At 37.7% G+C, this 25071-nt stretch overlaps 1 protein-coding gene across 1 annotated transcript in view; it reads right to left on the bottom strand.

Annotated features, from left to right (window-relative positions):
- Positions 1–25071, bottom strand: part of AKAP6 (A kinase (PRKA) anchor protein 6) — a 232497-nt gene that overhangs the window by 63011 nt on the left and 144415 nt on the right. The window contains 2 exon segments of the mRNA XM_009886945.1: positions 18606–18726; positions 24849–24997. Of these exon segments, the coding sequence (XP_009885247.1) occupies positions 18606–18726; positions 24849–24997 (270 nt within the window).

Raw genomic sequence — 25071 nt, 5'->3', positions numbered from 1 at the left:
CAGTGTTCTGTCCAACAGAGTATATTGTCTGAGATCAGAACTACTTACCATTGCTTGTTTCACACTAGACTGAAAAAAAAAGCATTATTGTACTTATGATACAATTTAGTCATCGTAGGAAATACCTCAGCTCTAAACTCAATAAATCTTTATTTTTACAAGACATTTAGGAACTAATACTAATAGTTCCCATTAAAAGAACATGTGAGTGCAGTGACACTGAACCCATTTTGTCTACTGAACAACTAGTGAGACAGAAACAAAAGAAACTTTTCCTCTGTTTCTTTCTATTTCCCTGATTTCAGGTGTCTGTTTCCAAGGATTTATGCTGCTGCTAAATGTGAACTCTGTTATTTGCTGGCATGATGAAAGCTGAAAGCTTCTTCTCATCTCTAATGGCATTTTGCCAAAATATTCTCTGACAAAACTTGGGCTGATTCACAGATCAGAAGTTCAAGAAATTGTCATAATCTAACCTCACCACTTGTATAAAATGTGCCATAGTCTTACCTTCATTTCCTATATTAAGCTCTCTACTTTCTGGCTTAGAGAAAATCTTTTGATATTGCATCCAGTCCTGATTTAAAGATGCAGATGATGGCAATTTCATAGCATTCCTTGGTAAGATGATAAATAACTAGCTTCCTTCACTGTTGGAAACTGCATGGCTTGTTTCTAGTTGGAATTTGTTTAATTTTAACTTCCAGCTGTTTTATCTTCTTATACCTTTGCCAATAGCTTGAATATCTATGAAAGCATGACGTTACTACAAGAACCAAACATGAAACCAAATGACTTGCACTGATCTCAGGTTAACTCTGGTGTTTCTGGGATTAAAAGCTATAGAACCAAAACACAGAGAAGCAGAACAATTTTTGCAGAGGCTGGTGAACTCAAAACACACACACTTCAGATGTTCTTCAGGCTTGATTCTTCCTAGGGCTGTCAAAAAGCCAATTTCCAATAACTTGGTCCTGATATAAATGAAAAATAATGGGTTTGGATTTAAGCTGTGCTTATGGACAATATTGCCTGTACTTGCATTTTGGCTTTTACTTATTAGGCTCTCCTTGTTCACTTAAAGATTTTTTTTTTTTTCTGCTTTTATTCATGCTGGAAAGGAGGATGGGGAGCAGGAGAAAAAGACCATAGTAGCAGATGAAGTGGTTATCAATGAGAATTTCACCCACAAGGAGAGTTATTTTCTAGTGCACACCACCAACTGCTCTAGATTCACTTTGGAAATTGTAAAGTTGAACATGAAATGATCTTGACAGACCAGGGAATCTGCTCCTTTGTGTTTAGGACGTTGTAATGAGCATCTCTGAAACCAGTACACAGCACAACACCTGTATATTAATCCCACCTGTCTTTCAGCAATTAAAAAAAGAATATTTCTGTAAAGATATTGCAATGAAACTGTCAAAACAGATTTTAGAAAAAAATCCCACAAGTTTGTGTTGACTTATGTTGCCTTACTGAAATGCTATTCTCTGTGCTTTAAGCAGACTGATAAACTTGTGACTATCGCATAGATATTCAGATCTATGTAACACTTGCAATGCCAGTGGATTTAGAGACTGGTAAATTATTGCTATTTTAATGTCTGAATTCTACATAAAAAAGATGAAAAAGGCACGTCTTGAAAATTGGAAAAGATACGCATATATCTGAGAAGGAAATAAATGCTTCAAAGGACCGCCGCAGCAGGAAATATCAGGACACAAAGCCAGTAGTGAAGTAATATGAAGCAAATTTTGATTCTACTTCATCAAGAGTGAACACCAGGAAGGACATGAACTTTAGTCTTTCTGGCATTCTCTCAAGACATTCTGGTCCTGCTTTGTGGAGAGCCTATCATGGTAACCAGGCATGCCATGATAGCTGTCTGGCTGTTCAAATACGAACTGGAAAGATCTGTGCCCATTAGGAAAAGATATATGCTTAAAGTAATGGCTATTGATGTCTGCAGCTTTAACTGTTGTCTGCCTGGTTGATGAATGTTTGTTATACTATGCTGTGTATGTAGGGAATTCAGTAATTCCAAATGAAGATGGAAAAATGTAAGAAAAAAACAGAGGAAAGGACGAGGGCCAAAGAACAAGATCCCATTGCTTATTCTGTGTTTTTCAGATTTTTTTAATGAATACATTTTATTAAGAATATCAGGAAAAATAAGTGACTGATTTTTATGGTGACAGAACTTTCATGAATGGTAGCTGCATTTCAATGACATAAAAAAGTTGTTTCACTGAGTTTAAATGGCTGTACTTCCTAGCTTAACAATTATTTTATAATTAGTGACAATTCTAAAAATAAAGAAGTATACCTTGTTGATTGCTCCCTGTTCCTAACATTACTAGGTTACTTTTTTCAAATCTACATCTGAGGCAACTATATTAGGTCATTTTGTTAGCTATTATGCTAGAGGTATAATACGTTGTTATAGAACTGAAGTTTAAAGAAATTAAAGTAATGAATACATATTTTAGAACAGGCCATAGAGCTTTTGTACATTAAGCAACTACACTAGCACTACATTAACCCTATTAAAGGTAATTTTTCCAGCTCATTGGTGATTGGCATTTGGTACTGATGTTTGAAGAATTGCCATTGCATTGATTTTATTCTTTGCCTCTTCAATAAAGTGTGGAAGAAATGGCAGAGGCAGAAGTTAACTGTCCTTTGGCAAAGCCATTAAGCACTTAAGAAAAAGCTTTGAATATTTAAACCATCCAAAAATCTTTACGGATATTATGTATGTTTTTAATTTTGCAACATTTCATAGGCCTGGAAAAGTCCCACTAGTGTGACTACATTTACATTTGATTGGTACAACAAAAAAGACCAAGTGAAGATTACAAATGCCACATTTGTGGTCACGGAATAACACCATGTAACAAGAGACATTTTAATAAATATTATTGTACACCCTTCTCAAGACGTGAGTTAGGGCATACGCTAACAACACAGTGTAGTAGGCCACCTGGTGGTCAAATCAGCTAATTATCCATTTTAAACTAATGTAAAATTAGAGGACCATACAAAGAAAAGATAATCATGAAAGAAATGCATAAACGCCATCACCTAAAACCTACTGGAAATAATGTAAGTATATATAAAAGAGAGCATTTCTTCATCTTATCTTAGGTTTTCCGGGAGTGGTCACTGCTTGAGGCAGGATACCAAGGTTGACTGAGTCATGTTTTCTTGTGTTAAAAATGAACAGGAGCCAAGTTCCTAGGCTTTTCCATGCCACTTTATAAACAAGGTTCCATAACAGGTCTCTCTATCACACTTCACCCCTCAGCTTCCTAGGCAAGACCAGACTACGGTCTGGATCAAAAAAACCCATAACTGTTTTCCAGGAGCTGCCCTTGGGAAGCTTGAACACAGGGTAGGGAAAAACATGTTGGCCAGCACCACTACTTAAAAGGATGTAGGAACTAAGACTACTATGCCCACAGATGTGGGTCCAAATACCTTACAGCCAAACAAAGCAATGACAACATGCGTCAGTGCAAGCTATTGTTGATGCTGGACATTCAAAAAAAGAAGTGAATATGAATTGTAAGGTCACTGCTGACTAGTGACAAGTAACTGAGATGCCTGAACAGATGAGTTAAGGTCAAAACTTCAGAAAGATCCTCAACTGTTGGATGACCTGGCAAACTAGGGATCAGAACATGGGAGAGCGCCCGGTTTTGAGATTTACCCAATCAGAATCTGCTGGTGTTAAAATCTATAGCACTAGGGTAGCAAATTCTGCCCTGGCAGATTAAGTCAGCAAGCTAAAAGTTATAGCTACAAAAAGAATTCAAAGATGGAGCAGCCTCTGAAGAACCTGGAAAAGGGACCATATGCTTCAGGAGGGAAGACTTTAGAAAGCGCTAGAGAGCAAAGCAGTATGCATGTGAATGGAAATGGTGGGTGTTCTGTGCTATTTTTAATCTTATAAAACCATAAATATCAATATAAAAGCCTTTTCTCATAAGACATCTACAGCAAATTTATAAACAAATCGTACTCATGATCCAAATGGTCTATGCTGATTCTAATCAAACTGAAAGTCTAAACCATCAGCTGCTCTCCCATCACTGTAGGTCTCCCTGTTTGGAGGTTACCCAGACAGTGAAGAGATGTTCAGAACATATATAGGCACCCATGAGCATAACAGCTTTTAAATGATGTGCAAGTTATTATAGCAGTATATTTCTAGTGACTGGTTTGAGGAAAGGAAACAAGGGAAATTGGTAGAAGATTCATTTTCTGGCATGAATTCACTTGGGTAAAGCACAGGAAATATATTTCCTGACTGTTTAAACGTGCAGGGACAAACCAGAAAATTTAAGCTATCATGTGAGCATGCCTCCGCACCAAGGTCAAGATTTCCTACCTGCTGGTTTACCACAGCAATGAAGAGCGCTGTCTCTGGAAATGGTTAGTCCGCAGAGAGAGAATACCCTGCCATTCAGCCAAGAAATAGCTTGCGGGACACATGGCTTTTAAAAGAGATGCAAAAAGCTCTTCACATACATCTCACCTATCTCCTCAATAAGTAATTCTGCTTGCTGTTGCCTGTTGCAGTTGGCCAGCAATATTCTACCCCCCTTTTAATCTAGCTTCTAACAAGATGTGTTGAATTTTAATTAATGTGAGCCAAACAGAAACATTTTCCATGAAATACGCATTTTATGGCTCAACATTTTAATACTCTGAGCAACTCTGAAATGTGCCAGGAATAGCAAAGCTTACTTATTTAGCATTTGTGTGGTTAGACAAAATACATGTATATAGATATGTATCTTACAGAAAATTGAACCAAATGAAGATATGTGTCTTTAAATAAGAACATTCTCTTTGCTTTCATCTGTACTAAGTTCTATGTGTTAATCTGCTTTTACGGAAGACTGAATACTGTTCATTATTTTGCAGAGATACATCCAGCACTTGAACTGAATTTAAAAAAAAATGAGGGGTGTGGGTCTGTCTGCAGCTGGAGGCAGCAGGTGGTGTCTTAAAGGTGAGATATTGCCCATCAGATAACGTGTGGTACATTACCTTTCCTGGAAGACAAGTGCATTGTGCATGTGAAGGGAGCAAGATGTGCTGCTGCTTCTAGGCAAGATAGAAATTCCTAGTTTTGCTGATTTCAGACACTGGGATCTCTGTTGGAAAGAATGCTATTTTCACTCTTACCCCTACACTCATTCACTACTTCTACCATGGTGTGGGGAAAAATGATAGAGGAGCTGCTACAGGAGATTCAGGAGATCCTCCTAAAGCTCTGCAATTCTGTAATGGGGATACCCCACTTCTTTAAAGTGGAAGACCATAGCTCAGTCCTTTGAAATAATCTTACTATTTAAGCAATGGTATCTTTCCCCCTCCTTTTATTTGTTGTTGGTCCTTTAACTTTTTTTTTTTTTTTTGAATCACTCTTTATTGACTATGGCAAAAATCCACAGGCTTTTGCCAAGTGTGCAAAAAATTTGTTAAAACTGTTGTTTGTCTCTATGAAAGACTGGACTGTCCTTCTGTCAAGCGTTCTGTCTATTTCCCGAGGGGCTCCTGGTTTCTCATGACAGCAGGAAAGTCCATCAAAAATCAACAGACACCACCCACAGGTGACTCAGTTTCTTTCAGGTTTTCAGCATTTAGATTAATACTCCTGTCCAAGTTTCCGTTTAGGAGCTGCTTGTGGATTGCCACCTCTTTGACATTTCTGTTTCCTAGGTTTAGATTGCCATCAGCTACTCACGGGAGGAAGGGTGCCTAGTCTAGTTCTAGTTACACTGGAATACCTCTCGAAGCTCAGCCTGATGAGCATAAAAGCCTACAGATACCTGACACAACACACAACAAAACAGCGGCTGTGTTGTTCACTCAGATCAATATGCCAAAATGTGGTTTTGATATCACAGTGAATACTGTTGCCCTGAAAAAATTTTGTAACATGTCCCAGGCTTTCAGCATTTTGTCCAATGATTTTGAAATGGGTTTACTCAAAGATTTTCTGACCATTAGTAGATCGCTTATCCACTCTGCATTACTTTCTGTGGGTGCATAGTCTCTGCTTTGCCACGTTGCCTGTTTCAGCCATTTTACTAGACTAACAGAATTCTGTTTTGGTGGAGTCTAGGGTGATTTGTGGGGTTTTGTGCTAACTTCAATTTGACATCTAAGTGCTCATCCTCCTCAAACATGTTATAGTCAACTAGAACGCTAGGGAGCAATCACAGTGACTTCCCCGTTTCTTTCAGGTACTGCTTTGAATATTGCCTTCCAATTGAAAGCAGAGCTTGCACAGAGTTGTGACCACGGGAGCGTAGAATTCTTGTAAAACAACTATAGTAAACTTTAAGTGATGATATCTCTTATTTCAGGGGTTCCTTGTTGACTGAGTGCATTTAAGTGCATTTATCCACTGGTCTCATAATGATTTCCTTGCACATCTGCAGTGCTTGGTTGCATCCCTCCAGTCTAATTTTGCTCCTTATCAGTGTTGCACTGCAGCTGGCTCCACAATCCAGCTGGTATCAAATTAGTCATTGATCTAATAGCATAGTTGCAAATATAGCAATTGAATGCCTGGCAGCCTTCTGCATTGCCAGAACACTGAGAATCTTTAGATCTGCTTAAGTCACATTACAGATATCTCTTTCTTCATTAAAACCTTAAATTTTCAATGGTTTCAGACACTATATTTTAATTTCAAAGGTAACTGCAATATTCATTCTGTCTGCCTGGCTCTTTTTCTCAAGAACATTTTTCCTTCTGCTTTTCATGCTGCCTGTTACACTACATATGTTGCACTAAAATGCCTACATTTTCAGCCAGTCTGCATCTGCCCTGCTTCATGGGTTCTTTTGACTTACATCTATGTGTGTGTTCTGCTGTTTCTGTTTTGGCACTTCTCTAGATAGTTTGGCCACTGTTTGGAGGCATATATTAGATTGCCTTTACTCTAACGTCTTCCCTGTGAATGGGAACTGTGTATTTCACAAGTGATCCTGGGGAAGAGATACAATTAAGAAATGTTTTATGTCTCCAGTTACACATGGGTGCTCTAGTTCCTGGCACCATACCATATCCCCTTCTCTGTTTCTGGTATCGGTTAAGGAAACCTTTTTGTAGCTTTAAATTTACTCATAATAATTTGTATCATTCTCATCAATTCTTTTTCGAGACTAAAACATTGTTTGTATAGCCTCAACACAAAGCCTTTTTTTCTGGACTTCCAGTTTTCCTGGTGCTCAGAGTCACTGCTATCTATGGCCTATGATTTTTAGGTGGTTTTCACCCGGGTAACTGCAGCTAATTCCTTCCTCTCTAATGTGACCATTGCCTCAGATCTCATATGCTACATTTGGGGAAATAAGATGGAAGAATTTAATATTTCCAGTCTTAAACTGGCTCTTTATTCACTCTCTTGATTGATTCTTGAACTCTGGCAGGCCCAGGGAGCCCAGGCCAATAGTCTCCATCTGCAGTGAAACCTGCTCCCTCGTGTCCAATCCTCTGGGCTCCAGGAGTTAGTTACCAATCTACTGTGTGTATTCACGAGTTGATGAGGAACTGCTGTTTGGCCATATTTACAAAAAAATCATCCCGTATGTTTATTAAAACTGAATAAAATACGTATCTTCATACCCATTCTAATTTTTAGTAGGCATCTTGTGAATTTTACGCTCTGCTTAGCAAGGAAACTAACCGCACAAAGAGACTATAAGGCTCATACAGCACAATGGTCATAGCATTTAACCTGTGAGAAAGAGGAATGGACAGAAAGGTCCCTAGCTCAGCACACGGAGGCAAAGGTGGAAAAGAGGGGTGATTTTCATCACCTGCTTTATTCTCTCTCTCACACACACATTTAATTATTTATACTATTACCTGTTTCAGCCTCCGGTGTAAACATTTTACATATTCTAGTAGATAGCTAACAAAGACAATGCATCTAAAAACCATAATTGAAGATTAAATCAGGTAGAAGTTCTATGAGTAGAATTTTCCTTTGACCCAAGCTGAAGCAATAAGGAAACTAAATCTTTTCAGAAGAAAGCTTTTCTACTTTTCTACTTTTTTTTTTTCCCCTGGGACCTGGGGAAAAAAAGGCAAAAATCTTCCCTACTCACACTATGAGGCATTTGACTATTGACTTGCTAGAGAAACAGGAACCCTGACTATAAATCACGTATGCTTACTGAAAAACCAAAACAATAAAGATGAACTTTTTGAGACAGCAAAGTGGGATCCCATGACTAATTACTTCTCACCTCTGATGGTGTTTATTTGATCTCTCCACAAATGATAACACACTAACTGATCTTTGGAATTATTGTTCTTCCACCTGCACAGCAGACACACGGTCCTCCTTGATGAAGGCCAGCAAAAACCATGTATGTCAGTCTCAATACATCATTCAAAAAGTCTAATGTTCATCTTTAGAAAGTTACCACCTGAAAAACTCAGCAATTCTGTATCTACGATCTCCCATTTCTCAGAAAAATCAATTGGTAAAGCAGAGATGATCAAACTCCGCTGTAATGTCTGTCAAAATCTGGATGCATCACAGCACGGTTTTAAACTGGAATACTGCATAGACATGACACAATGGTACTAAAAAACCCTCTTTTCATGATAACAGAGTCAGTGAGAGGTAATGTCGAGTGAGGCTGATCTTCATAACCTCTTTATACAATCAGTGGAGAAAGAGATAAGAGAGAAAAGGTTTCTTCTGAAATTATTTCAGAGTGCTTAAGTTAAGCTTCTGCTCTGAATTACCCGTTAGAGGAATCTCCTCATGACGGAGGCTGGTCCACTCAGCTCCCTCAGTAGCCTAAATTAGTCTTCACAGATGACTGTGTCCCTGCCCATAGCAGGGGGGTTGGAACTCAATGATCTTCAAGGTCCCTTCCAACCTAAACCATTCTATGATTCTATGACCCCTCCTCCCAATGTATGGGGAAACTACAGCCTCTCCATAGCCTTCCCAGCAGCTGTGACAGCGTGTAGCTGGTCTGCTCAGTGACACAGCTGGAGTATGTCCTGCACATCTGTAACAGCACCTGTAATTCTGCAACAATGGGATGTGAAGGGTACCACTCCTGTCTTCCCCCAAGAGCATCTCTCCATAGATCCAACTCTAACATTTACGGTTCGTGATCACTGAAATTCTACAGTAACCATGTTTTCTGCAATGCTAAAATATCAGCACCCACAAGAAGATAAGAAGAACCACAGGCATTTCACACTGGGCACGGGTGGTGGCTGGACCCTACCCTAGGACCCCATTGAACATGAGGTATCCACAACTGTAACAGCTATGAATGAAATTATAGCCATCGCTTATTTTACCTTGTTAGAAGGAGAAGTTAGCACAAAATGCTGCAGCTATTTTTAGTACAATGTATTAAAAATGCATATACACAATGTAAAAACATCACCTAACCTTAAGTATGTAAAAAGGTGACAAATATAGAAAAATAAATATTTTATCTCAACATTTTATATTGATATTTTACATATTTCTGATGTATAAATATAATATATATAAAATAAACATACAAATAAAATACATATCCAAATAGAAAATCAGGAGATTATAAACTGGTATACTTCACTGCAACTTATTTTTTATAACTTAGATATGTATGCATTGAATGCATTGTCACTGCAAGTTTATTGAGATTTAGTGAATTTTGGTTTCATATAGAAAGCCTGCTAAAAAGGTTTTCTGTGGTCATTTGTTTTTTGTTTAGTTTTTAAAAGAAACATTACAGTATCAATTATTTATGAGGTATACTGATGAGGAGTAATTGGGAAAGAAAATAGTATTTTCTGTATTATGTTTATGAAGAAAAACATCATGGATAAAGCACATAATTCCTATGAATTTAGAAAAAAATATATTTTTCCTGGAGTATGAGGTGAAAAAATAGGAAAGTGATTTAAAAATTGGCAACTTACATAAGGAATAGGGTAATGCTATTGCCCCGTATATTTTTTGCTAGTGATTTTTTTTTATCCCTCTAACAAAGCCTAATCCACCAACCTGCTAAAAAAACGAGAACATTTCCACACACAACCTCAAAAATTATGTTGTCATTGCATTATTAATCCTCCTAATTTTATCTTACTTCTATATATTATTTGGTGAGACCAGCGGGAGGCAGCTTTAGAGCAGACAGATGCACAGACACACCGCACGGAAGGTGGTTTGTCACAGGGTTGGGCTAAACCTGTGGGACTCCTCAAGGCAGGATGCTATGGCTTCTGTAAGGGTATGGGGGCTCAGGATTACTGGACAACCTCATGGAAGAAAAATATCCGGAGAACTGCATAGGACACACTGTTCTCTGACCTGATGGAACCATTTTTAAGTTATGTAGTCATTGTATAAGATCTTAAAGGTAGTACATGGTTTCACAACCCAGAAGAAAGGCAGTGAAATATTAGAATAAAGGTTCTGAGATGCAGTGTGATAAAGAGAAACCAGTCCTGGCTGTTTTGAATTTCTTTTATTTTTATAGAGTGCTGATATCCCTTATTTGGCATTACTGTATATGAGACTTTATGAGTGAATTGCGAGTGTGAATTTACAAATCACTTCACGAGATGTTTTCAGTCAGCCGATTCATATGAACTTTCACAAAATCTGCTGTTATATATTAAACACTAGCCTCAGAGCGGGCAGCTTCTAGGACTCTGCACTGCTTACATGTGGTCTGCATGTGATCCAGTGTGTCAGGAAACAAGAAAATACAGATAACCTAAACTCCTTTAGACGAGTGGATAACGTTTTGAAAGGTTGTGCTAAGAACAACGTAATTCAGAACGTGCCCATGTTTTGGCACCTCATATGGCCGCTTTACATGGTTCAGGGTGTTGAAGAGCATTCAAGGTAAGGTATTGTCCCCGCTGTTTGACTGCACATCTAACTGCACAAGTATAACACCTTTTCTTAGGGACTCTTGGTCCGATGATTAGGCCAGAGTGCTGCTACACTTCAGCTATTCTTACTTGTTCTTTAGAGAATGTGAGTAATTTAGTATAGCTGAAACTAATCTTGAGTTCTTTCTGCCTTGTTTGGAGACTAGGCAGTCCTAAGCATATAGAAAGCAGTGAAGGTTGTAATTTTCATCATCCTTTGGGGTGAATTAAGGTGCGATTTCCGTTTTTTAAAAACTACAAATTCTTGATGAACAGAAAATGGCTTTGCGTAATTTACTGCTGGCCGTATGCGCTCAAACCACCACAGCTGAGTGTGCCACTCCAGTGCTGAATATTTGACAATGCTTTAAGGTCTCGCTGCTTGGGACCTTATCCTGCCATTTTACACCAGCAAGGGCACAAAGACGGAGCATGTGGAGTTGACTAAGATGCTTGACGTGATGACTGTAAATTGTCCACGTTTTGCAGCTGTAGTAAGGAATGGTGATGACAGCTATGTGGTACACATTTACTTTTGTTTGAAGTCGAATGCCTCTTTCATTCTAGACACACTGCTTTAATCTCCCAAAAGCTGTGCTGGCTTTTGCTACAAGCTCAGTAAATACTGCTTTGCTACAATGTGAAGTTCATCTTCAATGTCATGCTGGGAAGAAATGGGAGAAACCCACTTACTCTTGTGAAATGCGTGAAGCCACTTCTTGCGGAAATACAGGATGTCTGCTCCATAGAAATTACAGCACTGCCTTTAAAAATGCATGTTTACATTCGAAATATATTATGGAAGCAACCAAGAAAATGTAAAAATATTTTTCATATTCTTTCTTTATCCATTCTCTAGACTTACTTTGTAATTTTGTAGGCATGGTAATCAGTGGTTTCCTGTTTTAATTATACAAGACATTAAAACTTAACATTTATCTGCTTTAAGTAAGACTTTTCGCCAACAATAATTTTCTTCGCTGCTTTTTAAAATATAAAATTTGCCAGAAGTAGCACAGAATTTAACCATATTACAAAGTTAAACATATGGACCACTGAAAAATGAGCTGGTTGTCATAGGATGTGTCACAAAGGAGTTTTCACTCTGTTCTCCTGTGTAACTGAAGTGAAAATACTTGTGTAGAAAAACTTAACCAATTTCATCACCCCCTGCAATAGGAGACGAGGAAACTTTGCTGTGTCAGGTCCTGAACTCATTTAGTTGATGTTCCATCAGCAGTCAGTTTTTTACCACTGCTTGGGGTATTAGGCATTTTTGGGACCTCTCACACAAACCAATTGATTTTCCTACCTAGTGTGGAAAGTCAGAGAGGTTCTTAATCTGTTGGGGAAAAAAAATCCCAGCCTAGCACATGGAAATTACCAAACTTCGTGAAGAACCGTAACAGAAGTCAGAGCTTTCTGCAAAACTTCGTTCAGTCAATTTTACTATACGTGATGGTTAAAAACATACTACAATGTCAGAGGCAAAGAATAGCTTCCATTGAGGCATGTACCAATCCATGTATGTAGACATAAGTGAGTGCTGTAATTTACTATTGCTAATCTCCATCGATATTATTTAGCAGAATAATCTTTCTTTTTCTTTAAAAAGTGTAACACGTGCTTTGTCAGATAAAATAAAAGCTTTCACTTTGGGACAGAATTTGCTAATAGCATTAAAGTCATATTTCAAAAAGGTGGTGATTTTTGCAAGGTAGCCTAAAAGTTTATTAGCAAACTATAATGACTATTCTGATTGCAATCAAAAAGCCTTCCCAAATGGGTCAACACACCTAAGTGCTATCTGCAATCATTTAGATTTTAACATCATGGTTATTAGTTATTATCAGGCTGCACAATGAGATATTGATTACTTTTAACCTTTAGATCTAAGAATTCAGGGAAAGTCGAGGTAGTAGCAGAGCCTACCTTTCCTGTCTGGTAAACTTATGGCCTTAATGGAATTCTAATGATTCCTATTGGCAAGGCAAATCTGAAATTAGTTTATTCTCTTGGCTCACACAGAAACGATGACATATCTAAAAATACTGCACGCATAGCAGATTTGTAGTTGCTACCTACAAGGGGCTCAATCCTGCAGTGTGCTGAGCGCTTCCTCTGAAGTGGCCATCATCATCTTCTCCCACTGACTGTTTTAGCAGCTCCGTGCAGGCACTGGCAGATTACCAGACAGACAGAAGGCATCCCGGGCCGTGCAAAATACGCAGTGTAGGAGCAAAAATCTTCACGTTTTCCAGTTTATAACCAACCCCCAAAGCATATTGTCCAAATATATCACTCTACAGGCTGTTAATCTTTTAATAAGTTTTCTTTTTACAGAAAATCTGCTTGAAATAAAGACCGAAGTACAATGCGGCTTCAGTAGGTACGCAGGACTCGTTTTAAATGGAAGAAAGTAATCCAATTAAACTAATCTGTTTTACAAGTTAAAATGATATGAAGCACATTAATTGATCCTTCTAGGCCGCTGCTATTTGAGCCCTCTCTCTGTTTGCGCAGCATTTGGAACCGCTTTGCACATTTGTATCCTCTAACAGCAGAGAACTCAGTCCCCCAGTTCAGGAGAATTATGGGCAAGAGAAACATATAACTGTTATGTGTTAGATTAATTTGCAGAACACTTGGCATTATTATTGCCAAGTAGTCAAATTGTTCCAAGTTGTTCCGGAAGGTTGTTATTAATAGTATGTTTTCTGAGGAAAGTTCTGTCTACTTTTGGAACTGCATTTCTGTTGCCAAGGAAACTCCTTGAAGCACAGCATTCTAGGAGCACACTGCTGCTTTTGTTTGCCAGTATCCTATTCATATCATCTAAGTAAGCACTTTACATACTTCAGCCTCCAGATTTAAATGTTTAAGTTTTTCTGTATTTATATTACCGTGTTAAATATAGTTCGGGCTTCTTTCTAAACTCGGGGACTCTCGTAAGATTATTTTAACAGTTGCATTAAAGGACAGCATTTCTTTTTCACAAGTTTGCAATAAATTAGTTTTAATTTGAATAATAGCTCCATAGGTTATAGCACTAGTCCTTAAGTGTTAATTATCTTTTCACTCTGAAATTAATGTAGTCATTTCCTACTGACTCCTCTACACCATTATTGAAGTGCTGAGGAAAACATGTCATTGAGTTCTGAGCCAGAACTGTTGTTGTGATTAATCCTGGTCACATGGCCAATCTCTGCCAAAAGGAGATCACTGAAAAAAGGTGACAAAGACAGTGATTTCCTGTCAGCAAAGAGTACGACAGGGCTGTCTAGAAGTGATGCAAATGAGGGAAACTTTCACCACGGTTTGTTTGATCCACTCAGGGCCACAGCACACTGAGCCAGAGCGAAAGGCACAATGGAGCAGCAGCACACCCAGAGGAGAAAGGGAACTGCACCTTCCGAGCAGGGCTAGCTTCCAGCGGGGAAACAAAAACTGCTGGGCGAATTCGCCCCTCAACTTTTTTTGACAGGTATCCTGAGCTTTTGATGTGCATTTGCATGTTATTTGATACAGCGAACCGCTTCCCTTCGATGAAATGGTTTAGCAGTGAACCTGTTTCAAAAGCCGCGCCGACTAAACATCCTCAAAATCTTTGCGCTACTACATAAGGGTCTTTTTCCATCTATCGTGACCATCGTCGCCGAAGACTTCCTAGTGCAAGACTTACTGCTTATGCAGTTTGTATTAAACCCACCATACATTAATTGTAATCAGACAGAAAAATACCGTTTCTTTTATTTGATATTTAAAAATGTTTAGTTAATTTTCTTCTGAGCATACTAACAATTTTAACAATCATACTGTACTTATTTGAATGGGGTTTTAATCTAACACAATTAAGTTTTGCAATTAATCTTCTGAGGAAAATGGAAAGAATCATCATTAACTTTTCTGCCTAGTATACTCATTTCTAATCTCCACAGTTGCAGTAAATACTGATTTGCTTCATTTTTGAACATTCAAGGTACAGAATTACTCAAGTTCCCGCTAAAGGGCTAATTAGCAGAGTTTAAATTCTTTGGGTTTGATCCTCCAGTAACGGCATATGAATACGGCTGAAGTCAATGCAAGTTCTGTGTACTTAGAGCTTATGAGATCAGGCTCACATGCAGTAGATTAAAATGAAATAAACATGATACATTTGGCATTAAACTGAGCTATTACAGCAGTACAAAGAAGCGAGAGTCCAAAAGCATGGAAATGCTCCTTTTAATTTTTTCTTAGTTAATAGATAAAGCTTTAGAGGACAAATAAACTGACAGCAATTCATTCCGTGACTGCCATTTTATCAAACAGTAGTTGATTTTCAAAATCATTTAGGGCTACGGGGGCACGTAGTGAGGATGAACAGTTTTCTCTTTTTGTGAATCTTTGCACTAAAATCTACGAAATCTAAGGGAAGTCATACATACACATTCAGAGTTAAAAAAAAAAATAAAATATAGCTGTACCGTTCCTATTATATTAAGGGCAAAATAAAACCTAGTTAAAGAGAGATAATAAGGATCCTAATAAAAAACTATGAAGCTCCTGGAATATTACAAAACAAAATTAAACTGAGAGTTGACTTAAATCTATATTAAATCTGAAAATAGAGTACTGGGAAAATAGTCTAACCATGAAAATACATTTTATTTTCCCATATGCAATTTTAGCTTTTATATATTACGTTAGGCTGCTTTAATGTATGCTTTTCCCTGCCGATTTACCTGTTTTATCATTGCTCCTTCCCATTCATAGACTCCTTAGGGGCAATGATTATTGTTGGTAATAGTGATACCACAGCAGGTTCCCTGGCAGAGGCGGCTTGCTGAGCTGGCTCAGAGCTGCAATTACTTGTCAGCTCAATAACTGAGAAGAGGGATCTGTGGGTTTAGGAGGATCCACCAAAATGCAGAGAGTGCAATTAGCAGGTTCACGTTTGAAGCTGTAACTGCTAAAGAACGACTGAAGCAAGTCCTGTGTTTTCACAACACCCCACATCATTGAGGAATTCTCATCATAATAGCTGCCTGAATCTCTCTTTGCAGATTTCTCTCCCTGCAGACCAGACTGGCTGTGCTCACTGCGAATTGTAGGCAGTGCTCCTGCCCCTTAGCTGTGAGCACCAGACCATCCACGACTCTGTATAAAAGCCTCCAAATAAAAAGGGTGTCACTATTGATTAGAAGAGAACTATTAATAGTGGTTTTGAGGGCATGATTCATTGTTACCTGAATCTCTGAAATTAAGGATGATAAAGACCTAGTGATTTATCTGATCTCTCCTTTGATAGTGCAGAATTGTTCCCTCAATTACATTTGCTAATGTTTTCTTTTGTCTACTTTTAAATGTCTGAAATTACGGGGCTTTCAACACTTCTTCAGGAGGTTGGTGGTGGGTTGTTTTTTTTTTTGGTGTTTTTCTGGGGTGCTTTTTTTAAAGGCTAATAGATCTTAATGATATGCACTCAAGCTTTTTACATCACCTGCAAATACTCCTCCTCCTTTATGGACACTCCTTAGTCATCTTTCAACCAAACTCCATATTTCTAGTTAAGTCTTTCCTTCAATCCTTAACAATTTGCTTGGTGCTTTCACTAGCCAGGTGTACGCAGAGAATATTCCCGGCGGGAGGGCAGACAGTCTGTTTCTACCCTTCTTCAGGTGGTTTTGCAGTGACCAGACAGGTGCTTTTGAGACGGGGGCTCTGTTAGTGACCCCAATGTGGAAACTGCAGAGCAAACAAGCTGCCCATGCTTTGGAAGCAGTGCTGGTTTGTCTGTGCTGCACAGACTACAGACTCAGCTGCTCCCTCTGGCACAAACTTTCTGCTTTCAGAAGCGTCATGCCTATCATAATAAAGAATTTCATAATATTAAGAGACTATTACTTCCCATTTTGAATATACAACGTTCCTCATTTTGCTACTGTACTGTACTGCAAACTAATTCTAGATTACTGCCCTCTTTTATTCTTCTCAACATGCATTATTGTACCAGCCTTACCATCTATAATTAATTCTTAATGGCTGCATTTGGATATTGGAAAGGGAAGTATCCTAAATAGCACCTAAAATACTCAGGCTGGCTGCTTAAGCTTTGCTCCTTTTCATATTGATGCATGGATTGTTTCCTTAAAATTTATGTTTATTGGCTTTTTTTAGTATAGAACTAAAACTAGTGGTTAGATTAGGCATGGCACAAGCTGGTCTTACATGGACAGACACTACCAAAACACCTTATTTCAGATTCACAAGAAACTTTTTACCCATTTCTGACATTGTTTATTTCTAAGCCTAGCCACAGTCAGGTCTGTTAATGTACGATTGCATCTAATTAAGTATTTAGAAAGTTAGGAAGAAGACATTAGCAAAACTAAGAAATGAGTATCATAACAAGAAATGAAGGCCAGTGAATTAAACTCACTTACAGCCTAAAACTGTTTGGACCTGAACCATATTTCCATTTATAAACATATTTTAACCCATGTGACAACCCTTGCTCACTGGGTATTTAAATAAAAGGGCTAAAATTAGAAAGAATAACATGCAAGAAGACCATCACAAAATTAGGATGCTAAAGCATAAAAAAAAATATTTAGAAATTATCAAATCATGCAACCATAGAAGAAAGAAAACAACTTCTATTTGACCTTGAATGTACCATTTATTTGATAAGAAATAAAAAAAAGCTAGAGGGTAGTTGTTTCTTGTCATTATACTGTTGCTGATTCTGTGGTTAGTTATTAATTTTATTTTTTATGATTCACAATCTGCTCTTTGAAATATGCCATATGCTCAAAGCAATTCAAGGATGACAACTGTCAGAATTACTCCAATAAAAATTGCCTAAATGAGGAAGATTTACTGCAGCCTGATATTTCTGTCGAAAGCCCCTCCTTGCTTTCCCCCACCGCCCCTCAGACCCGTAGACTACAGCTTCTCAGACACACAGTGAAGCCTGAATCAATTTTAGGATCAAATCACACGTTTTGGGGAACTTCTTAAAAGTACTGTCTATCTAAATGAAGTGATAAAGCTTCTGGTCCAAGACTGCTATGACAAATAGGAGAAGCCATGTGCGTGTGTATGTGTGTGCATATATATGTTAGATGAAGACCCTATAATCCATATGCAAGTTCAAAATCATTTTGCTGAAATCGCGAGCAAGTGTGACAACTTAACATGACAATGTCTGCTTTATGTATAACTAATAAAAATTAAATTGGAAGAGTCCTGTAGCCTGGCAGCAGCAAACCAAAATCAAGGCAAATTTCTTTCTTCCCAGAAAAGGTCTGAAAGGTGGATAAAAATCCAGCTGAAAGCTCCAATCAAAACACATTTTGTTAAATGCTACCATTTCATATTTTCCTTCATTTTGTTTCAGTCTATTTATTAATGCGGTTTCATTTATTTCTATTCATCTTGAAGACAAATCTTTGTCCTTCTATAGAATTACACCAAATAGAATGTGATAAAGGGAACTTTCTTGCAATTATGATGTCGGTGCAGCCTGTCAGCGCACAGGGGATGGAAATGAGGTTGGGGACAGGGAAGGGAATTCTAATAGACACCATGATACATACAATGAACGCAGCGATATCCTGTGAGAGAAAGACTTGTCAAGCTAATCAGATCTTCTATAGCTAGGTAAAGGCAGTAACGGTAGCGCTAACCTTGTAAAGATGCTGCTGCTGCTCCTCTGACATCATCAGGTCATGGCTGTCCATCACGATGGATTCCATGTCAATCAGCCAATCCCAGAGCTCCTGGTATTCTGAATCAAAGTCCAAAAGGCTGTAGATAAGGAACAAAATGTATTATGCATAAATACTGTGTAGTTGTTAAAATCTTGTATTAGAATAATATATTCTTGAAAACTCATGATGTTCCTAGTTATATTTCTAAAGAGACATTCTGTATTTATACAGAGTGGATGAAAATGAAAACTGAAATCCAATTTAAGCCAGTGCCATGACCTAAATTCAGGGGCTGATGCCAAAGCCTGACAACTGTTGGCGTGCTGCATTTGCTTCAAAAATTTTGAAATGGAAATCCCCCATAGATGATGTTGTTTAATGGTTTTTAAAGTGCTGACTTTATATTGGGCAAACTTTGCGACAAGAATCTTGATAGAATTCATATAAAAATATTATTTTCACCGAAAAATGACTCAATCCATTCAGCCATCCCTCTGCTGTCTATCTGCCTATCTCTGTAAATATCCTACATTTATTTTCATGGATGAGTAGCTAGCATTTCAACTTAACGCCTTAAGATAGGCTTGAGTGAATATGGTAAGCCAGTGAGAACTAAGGCCAGATACAGTATTAGACAGGTGTTCCCTACAGACATGTAAGAAACAAAGGTAAGGACAGGAAGTCAAAACAATGAATCCTTGAATAGCCAGCAATCATTAAAATTCAAAGGAGGATCACTACGGTTTTCAACAAAATAAATCATTAGAATAAGGAGCTTAAAAGGATTAATGTGATTCTCTATTGAAAGCCTAGTGAATAAGTAAAGCATAGATTCTTCTAAAACGCTGTGATACAAGACAGAAGGTACATGCTGAAAAACTGCGCATTCGTCAAAAAGGTACCCCTTGAAAAGGGATGTTCAAACTTGCAAAATTGGGACTAACAAAAGCCTTGTCAGGAGTATCAAAAAAACCCCATATTGATCAAACAATACTGCATGTTCCAGTAAAGCTAATTTCTCCAATTATTAACAACTTTTTTAGCAACACCTTTAAAACAATTAGGAGTATTTCAACGGAGGAACAATAAACTAAACATGTTTTTAATGTTATTAATATTTCGCAGTTTCAGTTGTTATTAACTAGAGTACTATTTGCATGGTAATTTTGAAAGCTTATAGATAAAGTTGTGACAAGAAGAACTGTCTTTCTGCAAGAAAGCAAGAGAGAAGAAAGCATTTGCCTTCTGTGGTATTATTTTCAATAAGTTGACAACAAAGGAAGTCCTGTATCATGCACAAGTGTTGATTCCTGCTTCTGAAGTAACTCTCTAGTTTAATCCACTGTACTTAGTATACTTTTACACAGTAATTTATGAGGTGCACTTACTTAAAATTGCCTGCTGCCCTGAGAAGGTAAGCAATGATATTATTCTAAAGAAGAGCAAGCATAAAAGGGCAAGTTACTATTGTTGAAATATAATAGTTTCATTTGGAGTTCAGGGCTTTTCTCCTGTTTCAGGAGGTATTTGACTCAGATATCATTTTGAAACGAAAATAAAACTACACTCCATTTTGAGTGGTAGATTTGCAGTGATACCAAATCTTCATTCCTTCCTCAGAAAACTGTATAACTGTTCTGTATCTTCAGTATCTACTGCTCCTTTTTTCCCCCTCTTCTGTCTTATCCAAATATTATCCCAAGTCATAAAACTGACAGGCATTATTAAAACATACATTTTATGATATAAGAGACTATATGTCATCTTGTATAAATTGGTACAGACTCACTTGGACTTGGCCAGTTTGTACCAGTGAAAAATATAAATCAAGATATGAAGGTGATGGGAATCAAAGCCTACATCCAATGTTCATGACCTGCTGCCACTGCCAGAATGGGATGGGATGCCTTTAGAAACTGCACCAACGAGTGGGACTTTACTATAATGGGCAGCACACATGCTGGATCCAAACACCTGCTTTCCCTCTATAGAACCACATCTTAGTTACAGTCCAATTTTGTCCATTTATTGCTGTAATAGAATGAATCAATCCTTTAAAGACACAAAAGCACTTTTCCCTGACCTTTATAAAACCCAGATAAGCACTAGGAAACTGCTGAACTTTTTGATTTCAAGCTAAAAGATGGCTAAAAATTTTATTTTAGCCTGGAGAAAAGGAGGCTGACGGGAGACCTTCTCACTCCCTACAACTACCTGAAAGGAGATTGTAGCAAGGTAGGGGTCGGTCTCTTCTCCCAAGTAACAAGTGATAGGACAAGAGGAAATGGCCTCAAGTTGCACCAGGGGAGGTTTAGATTGGATATTAGGAAAAATTTCTCCACCAAAAGGGTTGTCAAGTACTGGAACAGGCTGCCCAGGGAAGTGGTTGAGTCAGCATCCCCGGAGGGATTTAAAAGACATGTACATGTGGTGCTGAGGGACATGGTTTAGTGGTGGACTTGGCAGTGCTATGTTAATGGTTGGACTTGATGATCTTAAAGGTCTCTTCCAATGAAAATGATACGACGATTCTAAAGTTCTAAACAGGAACTCAACCCAAAATGAAAAGTGAGAGAAACGGGATTCATTGGAAAAAGCCTGGGAAGGCATGCAAGATGTAATGGGGATCCCTCCCCCCCATCATTTACATACTGTGCCTATTCTCTTTTTTTTTTTTTTTTAGTGTTCTGCTCTAAAATAAAGTCATCTGGGAGCATTTTTAAGCCAACTGTCTATAGCAGTTATTTGCCTGAGCCTGAAAATAGTGAAATTAGTCTACAAAGCATCATCTATGTTTTGTTTTTTTTTTTTTTTAATTTGATTACAGTATTTTAATAGTTCCAAAATAACTCTGATATTAAAAAAGAAAAAAACCCAATGCTTTGTTTTTAAAATGAATGCCTCACATCTAAATGGATGGATCTACTGATTACTATTTGGAAGAGGATGTAAGTTACTAAGACCCTAAAAAGATATTTCAGAAAATCCAGGATCAGTGACAGGTTAGGATTAAAATGTACCTGTCAGTATTTCTGTGGTATATTGAATATTTCTTTTTTTATTCAGAATCTATTTTTTTCTGAGCTTAGCAGATCTTTCTTTTTTCATATTGCCACGGGCAGAATCAGGAAAGCATAACTTCTGAAATACTGATGTGTGTTACAGATGCAAGGACTATAGAAAAGATCTAATTTTGGTTGATTAGCCAGATCCACCGATTGCTAAAAAAAAAAGAATAAATTGGGTCATCTGTTTATTGCAAAGAAATATTCCTCCATTAAAAGTACCCAAACATTGCCAACAAGAATGTTACAACATTAGTTAAAGGGCAGGTAACTATAGCTTCCTTAATATAGGTTTGTTAGTTAATAAGCTAAAACCATTAGCTACATAATAACTGAAATGACATTAAGAAGTATATTTTTATCTTGGTAAACAGGGAATCAGATATGCAGAGTTGCATGTCTAATCCCTTGAACCCTAAACATATTTCTTAAAATGTGGACATCAATTTATTATTTTGAATGAAAATTCATGAGCACCTTTCTCATGAGAAAACCAGTTCGTCTGTGGCATTAATAAATAAAAAGGAATGTGAAGCTATTTCCATCAGCGTTTTTCCCCATGTTTAAAACACTCTTCCAGTTTGTGTTATTTCTTTGATGGCATAACTCACACAGTATCAAGAAATACTGTAAACACACCGGTATGCCTACCAAAAAAATTCAGCCAGACAAAAAGTTCTTTCAAGTTTCTGGGTCATCATTTTTTGGAACTCCTTTCCATAAACGTTTTTATTAGAACGATATAGGAGAAATCAGAGTTGTGACCTTAACAGCTTTAAGATTACCTTATATTCCGTGCATACTTGAAGCCCCTTTTAATGCATTTATCTCAGAGCCTCCTCTGTGAAGGTCCAAAACAATGGTGTTTTAAATATTGTAACCATATCTCCCAATAGTACCTGTATAAATTCCTCCCTGGTTTTGAGGGGATGGAATATCTCCAGCCAGATCTGCTATAACATTTTACAGCTGGTCTCAACTGCCCTTGGTTAACTTTTCCTGTCTGGCTAGCTGGTATTCTCCTGCAGTGGGTATTTGGTTTCTTCTCTTTCATTGTCACTTCAGCCATTTCCATGCAAATACATGAGAACTCTATTGCTGTTGTAACAGCACTGCTGTTCTGCAGGAAATCTGTTCTTTACACACTCACTGGCATCGCCCTATTCTGCAGGTACTTCCTTACCTATCTCTCAGTCTAGCTATTTCCTACACAAAGCCACCTCCCAAATCTTTCCCCCTGCTATATAAACAATTCTCCAACTACTATAACTCTTGTTCTCCCTGTAGACACCCTTCTTTCTCCTAGGCCAAACTTCCACAACAGCTAATGGATAAATACCCTTATTTTCCCAGCTGTCTAAATGGCCCCTTCTCTGTAGATATCTCAGTCTCTAGCTAGGTCATCCTACTGTGGAATTTCTCTCCACAGTGTTTATGCAGTAGGGAAATGTTGTATCAACTGTATTTTCCAAGAGCTGAAAGGAATTTCCATTGTGTTCAATACAATACCTCAGACTAGTTCAACTGGAAGTTTTCCATCTGAATTCAGCCCTCCCCAGCTTCTATAATGGTTGAACACATGGTATTGTATTTGTCTCCCTCTGGTCCTTTGGTCCCTTAAGCCACTGTTGAGCCTCTAAGGGCTGGGATGGACATAAGGGCCCAGAAAGGTGGCCACAGTACAGAAAAGGTAGGCAACACTAGTAATTACCATTTCCAGTAATAAGCATGTAATTACGAGTGCAAACAAGTGCATTTGAGAGCCTATTTGCTTTACATGTGTGGCATGCAGAGTTACAAACTGGATTTTTCCATGAGATCTAAAGCTTTATATCCCCTATCCTCAATAAAATCAAATGTCTGTTGATGTCTTACTGTCTTAGGCCCCACACAGAATTCCAACCTTAAGACTTACTCACATTCAACTGTGGCTGAGAAATTAGAAGCTGTTTTTGAACATGTAGCCCCCAGTGCACATTTATATACACACCAATTCTGAACAAATTATTTTTATGGTTGGCACTAGCTGCACTGTCGTGTTTGAGAATCTGACAGATTTCTGCATATGTAATCAAGATCTCAGTAATCCTACATAATTAGCCCACATCAACTTTTCTAAAACAGTCATCTTTCCGTATAATAAGAGGGGATGTTTACAAGGCTCATTTATCTTTACAGTCGGTAATTTAATAAAACTGTGTTTCCAAGACCTCAACATTGAGTTAAGAATTGGAAAAGGAAGTTCTGGAGATAAAGAACTCATGAACACCTTGGTCAAAAACTTTCTTGCACAGGAAACTACAGGCAAATGTTCTACCATATTTGCTGGTTACAAGAAAACTTGTATCAGGATGGTGTACCCAAACAGTGAGCACTATTACGAACTCACAAGTATGTTCTTGTGTTCATTTAGGGGAGCTGGCAGTTGGAAGATACAGTTTCCAAAAAATCTTCAAGAAAAAGTCTTAAACCAGAACTAAAGTTTTCTTGGTTGTGAAAAAGGGAAGGGCAGTAAGACTTCATTTTAGCATAGTCCAGTGATTAATTTGTCCAAGATTCTTTGCTCAAACTATTAAGAGAGAGTGCTTTTATATATACACTTACATATATAATATATGTGTGTGTGCAGGTAAGTGTGTTTACATTTATTAAAAAATAGACTGAGAAGACCAAGTCAAGGGAAAATAATTAAAATTAAAGCTTTCTAGAAGTACAAAACTGGGATGTTTGAACTGGGAAACTATAAGTGAATGGCTTCACAGTCATATTTCTTAGTCACTAGTAGAATTGTCTTGCAGAGGTATTAATACATTAGAGATGCTTCCTTGGAAGATGCTAGAAATCAAAAGACATGAAGCCATTGGAGGAGAAAAACCCGAAGCAAAAGGACACATTACATCTTTTAAAATCAAAATAATGGATTGCTATTAGACAATGTTAGGTAGTCCTATGAACAAACTATGATTTGGATAAATTATCCAGAACCCATTATTTTTTGCATTCATGTATGAAAAAATAAACATATAGAGAGTTTTCCCCTGCCTCTTGGCCTAGGAAGAAAAATCCTGGTTAACTAGAAGTAAGAAAAAGTATATCATGTAAAAAAAAAATACAGATCAGTGAGAATAAAACAACAAAAAGAATAGTTCCCTACCCATTACTTCCCACTGTGTGAACTTTTGACATATCAGCAAACTCTTCCTTTCGCTTGCTACTAGTGTTGTACTGCTCACTGTACAGCTTTAAGGACATCTGTTCAACAGCATCTCTTTGTGCTTCCAGATAGCATAGCTGAACCTCAGCCTAGAGAAAGAAAACAAAGAGAAAAGAAAACACAACAGAACTTTTTAAAAAAAAAAATTCAGAAAGAATGCATT

The sequence above is a fragment of the Charadrius vociferus genome, unplaced genomic scaffold, assembly GCF_000708025.1.
Source record: "Charadrius vociferus isolate BGI_N301 unplaced genomic scaffold, ASM70802v2 scaffold14, whole genome shotgun sequence".
Taxonomy (NCBI): domain Eukaryota; kingdom Metazoa; phylum Chordata; class Aves; order Charadriiformes; family Charadriidae; genus Charadrius; species Charadrius vociferus.
This window is presented reverse-complemented; position numbering and strand designations above follow the sequence as displayed.